The sequence below is a fragment of the Pan troglodytes genome, chromosome 3 (genome assembly GCF_028858775.2).
Source record: "Pan troglodytes isolate AG18354 chromosome 3, NHGRI_mPanTro3-v2.0_pri, whole genome shotgun sequence".
NCBI lineage: Eukaryota > Metazoa > Chordata > Mammalia > Primates > Hominidae > Pan > Pan troglodytes.
The window spans coordinates 43,193,870-43,205,971 of NC_072401.2; the positions used below are offsets into that span (position 1 = coordinate 43,193,870).

Here is a 12,102-nt window from a genome sequence, read left to right on the forward strand (position 1 = left end):
TGATCTGGCTAGCCTGGAGGGTTTTTCCATTCTTCCCTTACTGTTGCATATGTTTTCTTTCTGAAACCTTTTCTCTGTCAAAGAGAACAACGTTTTCTACTAGCAGAAGGGGGAAAGCAACAAAGCAAAAGTTCTCCTTTTCAAAAAAGCTAAAAAATAGCATTTTTGTTACCAAGCTATTCTTTAGCTTGGTAAAGATAGATGTAAGTTGGACATTCATCTTATGCAATGTAGATGAAATCTAACTGATGATTTAATAAGAACTAATAGTAATAGCTCTATGCAGGCATGCAGCATGCAGCGTGTTCACTGCCCTTTAAAGAAGAAATAAGTCCTGTGAGAAAAGTGTGACTTCTCTTTTCCTACAAACTTGGTTCCACATTTTACCTCTAACCTCTGGTTTGGACAATGAATAGTAGAGACATGTCCACTGCTCAGGTCCTTTTCAATGCCCACCATTGGCTTCAAAGTTCAAGCCTTTCATTTGCTTTCCCCATACATATTTTCAGATTCGCTGCATGCCACTTTCTTGCACTTGTCCTGTTAAAGAGTCCACCATGGCTATTTAATATTTAAAGGCTGAGATCATTTTGCGGGTTTTAGTTTAAAGGTAACCATAGCACACACACACACATTTATTATTAATAGCAGAGACACACTGTAAGTCCTTGGGAATCTTCTTTCCTTTCTATGTTAGTTTCACAGGAGTGCTGCCATCACTAGAATTGGCTCTGATATTGCTATCTGGCAAGTGGACTAGTGCAGTAACAACGGATCCAGAATGCTATAAACTGTTCATATGGGTGGAGGTGACCATGCTTAAAAGGGAGATGAAGCCAGAAAGTGACAGGCCACGGAAAGTCCGGTTTCGGATCGCGTCCTCTCACAGTGGGCGAGTTCTGAAGGAAGTGTATGAAGATGGGCAACCGTCAGGCTCTCTGGATTCTGAATGTGCCAGTATCTGTGGGATAGATGGACTAAGTGATTCTGATGGACAGCAGAATGGCCACATAGAATCAGAAGGTGATGAGAATGAGAATGACCAGGATAGCTTGCTGGTGTTAGCAAGGGCTGCCAGTGAGAAGGGTTTTGGTACAAGAAGAGTCAACATTTTAAGCAAAAATGGCACAGTCAGAGGCGTCAAATACAAAGTGAGTGCTGGCCAGGCTCTATTTAACAATTTGACCAAAGTATTACAGGTAAGTCATTGCTGTTTCCTTCTCCTTCTCTTTTTTCCTAACTCACCATCTGAACACCTCTCAGTTCTCCAGTTAAAGCAAGCCTCTCTTATTTGCAACTCCTACATGCTTCATGAGACGCTCCTCCACCTAAGATACTGTCCTAACAGCTATCAATTAAAAACTGGATCATTGTGCTTGGGAAAATAGACTGAGTTCTCAAAGCCAAATTTCTAACACATAAGTGGTCTTTTTTTCCTTCCAGTGTGTGATGACTAATATAACATGTCTACTTCTTTGCTAAGGAAAAAGATGAAACTATGCTGTTGAAAGCATTTGAGCAAAGATTAAAAGTTAAATTCTGGTTTATTATTGTTGAAATACCAGTGTAGCATTTATCATTACTCGTGTGGATATTTACACCAGAAAATGTTGAGTGCATGAATTCAGTGAGGTTGGGTTCAATTGGAAGGTTGTCCAGCAATAAAGACTAACTTTGACTTCATCCCATTCCTGAGGAGGTTGCAGGCTTCACTCAATATCAATTTCTCTATTAAGTTGCCCATAAAAATTCTAGGATGATGCTTGAAAAAATTACTCCTCTATAAATGTACAGACTGAGATCCAGATTTTGTATAATAATTTTTAACATTTATTACTTTCAATGTGATAGATTCTGCAGAGTAATATAGAAATATATTATTCAGGTATTGGGGCTTTTGCCAATGATCTAATGTTAACAAGTTTTTGAAAGCATTGGTAAAGTGATTTGTTTTTTTGTTAAAAACAGATATCATTATGTCAGGAATGGAATTTATGATTGCTATCATTAAGGTAGCCAATATTTTTCATTGTAATTCCTTTTTATATTCTCAATTTTTAAATAAAATGATCTCTTGTGATGATTCAATGTCCCTATATTATATTAGAATGTGTGAGTGGTGAAGAGAGAGGATTTCAGTGAAAGTACTTAAATATTTTTTATTTCAAAGAAAGTATTTGAAAATATCAGGAGGATTTAAAAAATTAGTTTTTGTTACAGGATAAAAACAGTCGACAGCAAAGGTTCTTTTTAATATATGGCACTTACTGGTAAAGAATTTTACATATTGGGGTGAGGTTGGAGACTGAAAATCAGAAACTGATGTTGTGTTCTACCAGGTTGGAAACAATCTTGTTTCAGTTTCTAGAGATGTGATTATTAGGTTATGGCAATCTTAGTGGCCACCAAGTTTCACCAAATGCAGAAATTATTATTGCTAAGGAGTAGACCAAGATTTTTTGCAACAATGAAGTTTTAAAATGTTTGCATTCATTATGATTAACTTAGTTTGTCATTATTTGAATTGCCTTATGATTTGGAGGGTTGTTTACAAAACTAAAAGTTTTAGTACTTTGATTTGCATCTGTTTATTCAAATCTCCTCCCAAATTTATTGTTTATGAGTAAATATCTTAAGCCTTTAAAACCTACAAGAGAAAAACTTTCTTCTCCCTATGTGTTTACTCTGACAGTGCTTTAAACTCACAAAAAAGAAATAGAAGAAATTCCAAAATCAAAATTTTAACACTAGATTAGTTTATAATATTTACCTGCATATTTTTCTATGCATAGTTCCATAGCCCCATTTTGAGAAAAAAGCAATAAAACTGCCTTTTTCTAATAATTTAGCCCCATTCCATGTATTCCCTGTTTTAGAGCAATGAAGAGCAATAAAGATTATTAGCAGAGGTCCTTCAAGGTCTTTGGTACTTAATCAGATCTATCCCTCCCAACTGCCCACCAATCTGGTCCTTTCTTTATAATGTTGGCAAAGTCATCAGCCTATTGTAGGCATTCACAAATTTTGGTCATTATCTTTAGTTTCATTGTCATCAGCAGCATCTTAATTGTGCGAATGTTCTCTGGTATCTCCAGGACAAAACATAAGTTAAAGGAGTGGCTACACTTGGATCAGGGCTGCTAGTTGCATTATTGCCCAAGGAGCTCCATTCCCCATTGTCTGCATGAATGGTACCCCTTAAAGTTGTGCAATACACCCTACTCAACATTATGTAGAGATCTGATTTGGATGCTTGCCACACTTTTTAAGGGATGTGTATGTCATTTGGGGTAATGTACATCTTAGGCATATGTCTTAGGGTGATAGTGTATATTCCCATAGGCATCCCACAGAGAAGCCCCAGGGGCTAGAAGCAGAAGTTATATTCAGTTATTCCTATACCCTTTACCAGATATGACTTTTCCCCCTATATATTTTCCATATCCCTTGCAAAGTAAGCGGTAAACTTGACTGGATGTAATTTAGTAATCTCCCTCAGGGAGGAAAAAGTGAGCAGTCGGTATCTTGGATATTTGATTAAGGTTTCAATGCACAGCCAATCTTATTGAAGCAAGGAACTGTGATTGAAGAAACAGTGAGGCTTTTCTTTTTGTTTGAAGTTTTAAAACCTTAAAGCACTTAACCTTAAACATGAAAGAAAACCCTAAATATAAATAAAATATTTCAAAGACCCTGTCAATCACTTGCCTCTTCTGTATTAGTTTCCCACTCTTTTATCCCTGTCTCATAAAACATTGGTATATGTCCTGCAAAAATTTCAACTGCACAGAAAAAAGTCATTGCAATTTTTGCCTTAAAATATTTTTACTTTGTAGCAGCACTTACCTAGAAAGTTGTCTATTAAAGGAATAGCAGAATGAATTTCCATTTTATTGGTCAATTAGTTTACCTTATATAATACTGGGTATTTGATGATGTGCAAAATTAATCAAGGTTGTTAAAGGTAGTGATGAACCAGGAGGCAAAAAGCAGAAGGCCACCTGGCTGCTCAGGTGGGCGTTGTAGAGAGTGGTTAATGGTGAAGCAAAATGTCTCTAGCTGTTCTAGATTATGGCGCTTCAGCTCCAGGTGGTTGAATTTGCCAACTCTCCCAGAGATAACAAGAATACAGAGCTCGAGAGAGGCCAATTTGGAAATCTGAAAACCTAGAATCTAGCCATGACTGTGGCCTGGAAATAGGCGTTTACTAGAAGTTCTTTAGGTTATTCTTATATGCACTAAGGCTTGAGAATCATTGACCTAGAGTATCAAAGGGAAATTCATCCAGTTCCCAAGGGTAAATAAAAATATTAATGTTCCTTATCTCTTCAATATTTAATAAAGAAAATGAATGAGATATGCAATGACTTGTTATTCATTCTTTTGATCAGGTTAGATTATCAGAGAGATTTTTCTGAGCCAAAGATGAATAAAGGTTATCCCGACAGCCATGTTTCCCATGAATATTCAAATTTATCAGTTAATTTGAGAACAGGTCCAGAAATCTTACCAGGACACTCTGATGTAGTTGGTCTCTTTTTAATACTCTTTAAGAAATTCTGCTCTTAGAATATCTCTATCTAGATACGTAAGTTTATTCCTCATTACTGGAAAATTTTAAAAAATATATTTACTTTCTTTAAAAATTAGCCATTGTTTCTTCATGCTAAGCAAATTATAAAATCAACATATAGCTCATACCTCTCAGTACACAGTTGACATGATTGGATTTGAGATATACTTTGCTGTTAGCAGCAAAATATTTCCAAATTCTCTTAGAGTGGGTCAATGATGCAGATAATTAAGGCTGCTTATTTTTGCTAATTTATTCTTATGAGATTACATTTCAGACAGCGATTTTTTTCTTGACCTTATCCTCAAACTGTGTGAATAAACTGTTAGAATATTGTACTGTAATTTCCATAATTTTAATTCCCTTTCCTTCTCCAAATTTAAAATTTCTGTATTAGAGATAAATAGGTGCAAAGAAGGAAAATAATTACAACACATACTATAATTTGGCATTTCCTTTCTAAGAACTCAAATTAAACATATAACCTCCGTCTATGTATGTACATGCATATTTCTGGTTAGTGTGATTGTATTTATAAGCATTCTAATATTTCAAGACAAATGAAATAAAAGTAGTATGTTTGTGGAAAAACCAGTATGTTTGTGGAAAAACCTCAGGACTCATTCTGAGAGATTTTGGAAATATTTTGCTGCTAAGAACAAAGTATATCTCAAATTTAATGATGTCAACTGGCTACTGAGGGGTATCAGCTGTATGGTGATTTTGTAATTTCTTTAGCATGAAGTAACAATGGCTAATTTTTAAAGAAAGTAAATAATTTTCCTAAAATTTTTCAGTAATGAGGAATAAAATGTTATTTTGCATTTTACACAGGGATTTCACATATATTATTTTAATTAATTGTGCCCAAAAGTTTGTAAAGTGAACAGAAAAGTTATTACTATTATTATTATTATGATGTCTGTTTTTAGATAACTAAGTGTGAGAGAAATCCAGTCTCTGGCCCAAAGCTAGTAACGCAAGAACTCTGCCCTTTGCTGTTTTGGCTTTCACAGTTTTCAAAATTGTTATACTATATGCATAAACTCCCAACTTTATGTTTTGAAATGTCATGATAACAAACATGAAGACCAAATGTATCATGTAATAAGACTAAACATATCATGTTATTATATAATCTGGCCTTTTGAAATTTCAACATTTGGTTAGCAGGTTTTACAATTTATCATTTATTGAACATTTGATCTTCATCTAGAAAAGGTTTTTTTTTCTGCAGAGTTAAATAGCTTCAATTCAGCTTTGAATTGTATTTTTAAAAGGTTTATATCATTTCTATAACATCATTTGATTAAAGTGTCATGAGGTTGCAAGGATTGACACTGAAAGAGGATGACTTGTTTACCTCAAGTATACTGGTGCTTACAGTGGTTCACTATCTCAGGATGGGCAGTGTTAACACACCTTTCTAGCAGTATTTATTATGCATCTCTGGTTCACTGAATCAAACTCTGATAATAGGATAATAGTTCAGTAAAAACAAGGTGATATTCTTGATGACTCCTTAGTCCCAGTGGTTCATTTGGACCACTCTGGGAAAATAATTAGCATTAAGTACTTATTGAATATTAGACACTGTTGACATTATTTATGTGAATTGATATTTATTCCTTACAACAACCCTGTGAGGTATATTACTATTAATCAATTAATTATCAATTAATTATGATCTGAGCTTCTTCTCTGACAGAAACATTAATTTATAGGATTTAAAATGTTATGTATCCTGAGAAATTCTTATGTAGTGTTCTGTCAAGACTATCATGTATTAATGGAAATATTATCTTTTTAGATATTAAGAGGTAGATAAAGAAGCTCTAGGATTTTTGATACAATTCCAAATGATGCGAGATTAAGTGACTTATGTAAAAAGCAGGAAAGAAAAAGCAGCAAAGATGAGTTGGTACTACTGATATTTATGCACAATTAAAGAATTGTAAACTGATAGAACTTAGAGTCCTGTGACCACCTTGCACATACCATCCTTGGCTCTTGCTTGTGGTATTAGCACACATACTGAGTAAGACCTCAATAAATTTTCTTCCTTGAGTTAATGAATTAACCCTCTTAGTGGTTATTTTCCTCTTCTCCATCTCTTTTGGGTTTGGAGATTTCCCATAACGGACAGGACTAGAGTTTGCATGGCAAAGTGTTGCTGGCTTTCTTCATTCCATTCTTTCTTTTGATCATTTTCAATCATTCATTAATAACTATTTACTGCATATCTACCATGAGACAAAAAATATGTTAGATAATGTGAGGACTAAAACCCAATTCCTGCCTTCATGGACTATCCAGCAGTGTGTTGTGAATGATTGTGTAAAGCAATTCCTGGAGGAACTCAGAAACAAAAGATTTTGTTTTCATCCCCAGAAGATTCTCTCTTTCTGCTTTCTTGTTGGTTTATCAGCCTCTATGCATTCCTCAGGCCAATGCTTATATTTTTCTCCTTTTAGTCTTTCTCTTATTAGACCATCATTTTATTTTGGATCTTTTTCTTTAGCTTGCTCTTGCTTTCTTTCTAGTTGAGTTCTGTCTCAAGGACAATAACTGAAGGCTCATCTGTATAATGACTTTTATCTTGATCCTGCAAATCTCTAGAAGTGAATAACAGTGACTCTGACCATTAGCACCGACTTATCCAAGTTCTACTCATCATGTTAAAACTTTCCTTCTAAAGTTAGTTCAATTAATATCTAAGTTGGAAAATCACATTTTTTCCTGGTTCATCAGAATCTTTGTATCATGACATTATAATTTGTGGAACATTGGTAATTCCCTGAGCTTAATCCTATGAATCTGTCTGAATTCTGGCTTTAGAACAACCTGCTGAGCAAAGTCACAGATTCCACAATATGACTTGAAACTGCTTAATGAATGCTTATGGGTGGCCCATGATTACCACATAATTAAGGAATTAGCACCTAATGTTTCTAAAACTTAAAAATGCAATTTAACAGCTGAGCAAGGCAAATGTTCTTTTGCTGGCTTGCTCATGCTGGCAGATATTGCTCATGCTGATATTTTCTCTGAAACCCAGTATTTTAAATTTTGTATAAAAGTAATATAAACATTTAATAGTCTATACACTGACACAGCATATAAATGTATCAATCCTTCAATAATTATTGCCTGGAAGGGATTTACAAAATTATAAACAGAATAAGATGTCATGCAGAAATTTTCAGTTAAGGGCATTTTATTTACGTGCACAAATCTACTCAACAAAGATTTGAGACATCTTTGCTCAATTTTATTTTTCTAATAATTCATTATCTCATTTAATTGCTGATAAATTATGCCTTAGAACATTGCATCAGGAGTGAAGTAATAGACTCTTTTACATAGCAAATAAAGTAAATAATAGGAGTATTCCCTTTTTTTGATTCTTAAATAACAAAGTTAGGCTATGAAATAATTAGTTGCTTCTTTTTTGTATCTTTTATGTAATTAATTATATGAAATTTAAGATCCCTTTTATATTAAAACTCTGTATAAGCTCGACTAGCCCAAAAGAGGGTACAGTAGTGAAAACCAAGGTGTTGATTTGCTAGAGATAGATTTTGTCAGATGAGAAGGCTCTGGGGAATTGTGTTATTACAGGTCAGTGGAAAGAGAATAGGGAAACTTAGAGTACCAAATGAATGGAGACTAACGAGGGTCATCTTAGTTAAAAAGAGGACAAGAGCTGGGTGGTCTGTGACCTCAGGAACTTGTGGGGGGTCTACAGATTGAGGGGAGGGTCTAGAGCAGGGTCAGCAGGGAGAGGCTACTGGGTAACTCTGCTCATGAGGGTCCCAGAACTAATCCATGCCACAGGGCAACTGTTCTTATTTGCGTATCACCTTTGGTGAAGAGCCAGGTTCACATGCCCTCTCATGAGTACCTTCCTTTGACAGCTGTCAAATGCACAATGCTTGTGGCGCATCTAGCAGGAGGGATGCCCTCCAGTTTTCCAAGGTTCTGTTGCTTCTAAACTGTCCCAAGTAAATATCCCCTTTTTAAGGACCCAAGACTCATGATTTCTCCCAGAAATCAAGAACATGGTCATTGGCATCCACATTAATCATGCTGGTTATGTGAAAAATAAAGCCTGCGGTATCCATATTCAGAAGAGACTGAACAACAATTACTACTCACCCGGTGTATTAGTTTCCTATTGCTGCTGAAACAAATCAAATCACTACAAACTTAGAGCCTTAAATCAGTGCAAATCTATCTCTTCACAGTTATGGAGGTCAGAAGCCTGAAATGATTGTAATGGGACCAAAATCAAAGTTTTGGCAGTGCTGCTTCCTCTCTGGAGGCTTTACGGCAGAATTCATTTCCTGCATTTCTCAGCTTCCAAAGGCTGTCCACATTCCTTGGCTTGTGGCCCTGCATCCTTCTGACTTCTGCTTCCACTATTACATCTTCTCTAACTCTATTGCCCTCCTTTTTCCCATATAAAGATCTTCATGATTATGTTGGGCCTATCCAGTCTGGGATAATCTTCCTATCTCAAGATGCTTAATGCAATCATGTCTGCAAAGTGCCTTTTGCTGTGTAAAGAAATATATTCATAGATTGTAGAGATTAGGACATGGGTAGCTATTATTCTGCCTTCTATACTTGGTATTAAGCTTATTTTGCACATGAAAAGACTGAGGCCTTGTTGTAGACTAAATCATTGGCTTCATTTTTTCCTAGTTCCCTGTGGTAGTATCATACATTGACATACTTTTGCCATGGCCACCAGGGGGTAGAGTGTATTTCCACAGCCCTTGGCTTCAGTCTTGACCATGTGACTTCCTTTGGCTGAAAGGATGGTAATAAATATGGCACAATCAAAGTCTTGAAATGGGTTTGCATTGTTGGGCTTGCCCTCTTAGATACCTTTCCTGTGGAAACATTATAATGCTGTTTTGTGTGTTTCCTTTCTGTAGTTATGTATATGATGCTACATTCAATATAATTTAATTTTATTATGTTAGTCCAGGCATTTAAAATCTTTTTGGACTCTGGTCTTGAATCTAGTTGTATCTTATTATTATATACCTTACTGAGTAAATATAACACAGTGTTGATCATGGCAAATTGTCAGTATAGAATAACACCAAGTGAGTCAAAAGAAATGAATTAAGAGAAAATTAAGCACCCCTAATGAAGCAACAAATGTTTGGTTTAGTAAATATTATAAATCAATAAAGTTAAACTAGTGGTTTTATGGAAAGAAGAGAAAGACAAATGATGTGAGAGTGGTTGTGATGCAGAACACATCAGCCTCAGAGGACTCCAGGGTGTCCTCTTATCAGTTTCTATAACAGTGACCCTGTTACTGCATTAATTTGCTGAGGATAATGGCTTCCAACTCCATCCATGTCCCTGCAAAGGATATGATCTCAGTTATTTTGATGGCTGCATAGTATTCCATGGTGTATATGTACCACATTTTCTTTATCCAGTCTATCATTGATGGGCATTTAGATAGATTCCATGTCTTTGCTATTGTGAATAGTGCTGCAATGAACATACGTGTGCATGTATCTTCATAATGGAATGAGGAGCTGAATGATGACAACACATGAACACATTTTGGGGGAACAACACACACTGGGGCATTTCAGGGGTGGAGTGGTGGGAGGGAGAGCTTCAGGAAGAATAGATAATAGATGCTGGATTTAACACCTAGGTGATGGGATGATCTGTGCAGCAAACCACCATGGCACATATTTACCTATGCAGCAAACCTGCACATCCTGCACATGTACCCCTGAACTTAAAATAAAAGTTGAAGAAAAATGAAGAATGACTCTAACACATTATTCTTGTAGTGCCAGAAACTTTTCTCAGAAAAAGAGTCATTTGTCCCCAAGGGGTCATCTTAATTCCTATAGTCTGAGGGAAATAACTATGATCTCAGAGAAGCGTGTAGCTTGTTGTCAGAGTATAAACATTATTGAATCAATTGAATCAATAATCCAGCACTGGGCTTCTAGAACTCAGGAGGCTTCATGTGAAACCCAGAGGCTACAACTGGAGCCAGAAGGCTGAAGATCTGCCTCTCTCAGTGCCTGGTGCTTTAAACAGCTGGCTTTATAGTACAGTTTTACACATGTTTTATTTAAAATAATATTAGAAAATCTACTACAAAGAAAACACAAATAAACCAATGATCCTTACTAAGGATGCCACCTCTCTTTCTAACTACACAGAAAACCAAATAAAAAATTTGGGCCACAGCTTTGTAGATAATTTTTTTTTTTTTAGACGGAGTCTCTCACCCAGGCTGGAGTGCAGTGGCATGATCTTGGCTCACTGCAAGCTCGGTTCATGCCATTCTCCTGCCTCAGCCTCCCAAGTAGCTGGGACTACAGGCACCCACCACCACGCCAGGCTAATTTTTTGTATTTTTTAGTAGAAACGGGGTTTCACCGTGTTAGCCAGGTTGGTCTTGATCTCCAGACCTCGTGATCCGCCTGCCTTGGCCTCCCAGAGTGCTGGGGTAGATATTCTTAATCACAGCTTTCAAGGCTCTTCCTCTAATTATGGAATTTCCCTTTTCATACATTTATATATGCCCCTTCCCATTTTTCTTTTTTTCCCCTAAATTTGCGCTTGCTTCAGCATTTTCCAAGGCCAATGTTTCCTGCTTCAGCTACTCAATTACAAGCTGATTTTTTCCAGGGAATATTTTTTATATTTCCATGAAGAATTTCTGGAGATGAAATTATACTTGCCCCTCCCAAAAGGCCTTGGTGGTGAGAGCTTATGAGAACTGAAACAGACCCAAAGCCTGTGCTAGAAATTAAGTAGCTGCCTACCCATCCTGCATAAGAGTCTTTTCCTCTCTCCTTACCTCCTTTCTGCTGGAGGTTTAAATATGATACACAACCAACTATTTCAGGGAACATAATTCGCCTTGATGTTTCTAAAGCAGATTAAAAGTGGCTCTTGCATCCTCCATGTAGGAATGGACAGGGAGTTCTGTACTAGACATCATTCAGGATTCTTTCCCCACACATTGTGATCAGCAAGATATATGCGTTCACAAGGGGCCAGAATGTCTAGAGATGATTTTGGTCCATGGATTCTGGTGTCCATCTTCATTGCTACTCCTTCAGTCCATGTGCTACACTGATGCTGCAGGCAGTGCCCAAAGCCCTTCACATAAGATGCCCAACTTTCACTCCTTCCAACTCTTGGGACTACTTACCTTCATTGCCTTTATGTCTAGACACTTGAAAACATTCTTTTATCAATTATTCTTAGGAGCAAGAGAAAACCTAAGTTCTAGAAATCAAAGCCCCCCTTTTCTTTGTGAGAGAAAGAAGAGAAAAATACCTTATTCCCCAGTAGTGTCTTAAATAATTACTGTGCTCGCTTTCTCTCCATTTAGACATAGGAGCATTATTCTCTGGAGGGAGATGACCTGGTTTCAGATGCAGTCTAACTTTTCCTAGTTGTTTAATGTGGGAAAATGTACTTATCTTCTATAAATCTTAGTTTCTTTATTGGTCAAATGGGGATAA

General features: G+C 36.3%; 1 protein-coding gene across 1 annotated transcript in view; it reads left to right on the forward strand.

Moving 5' to 3' along the window:
- Window positions 1–261: 261 nt before the first annotated feature.
- GRXCR1 (glutaredoxin and cysteine rich domain containing 1) overlaps window positions 262–12,102 on the forward strand; it is a 138,021-nt gene continuing 126,180 nt past the window's right edge. The window contains exon 1 of the mRNA XM_517170.5: window positions 262–1,199. Within this exon, the coding sequence (XP_517170.2) occupies window positions 816–1,199 (384 nt within the window). The 5' untranslated portion in view covers window positions 262–815. The remainder of the gene's footprint in view (window positions 1,200–12,102) is intronic.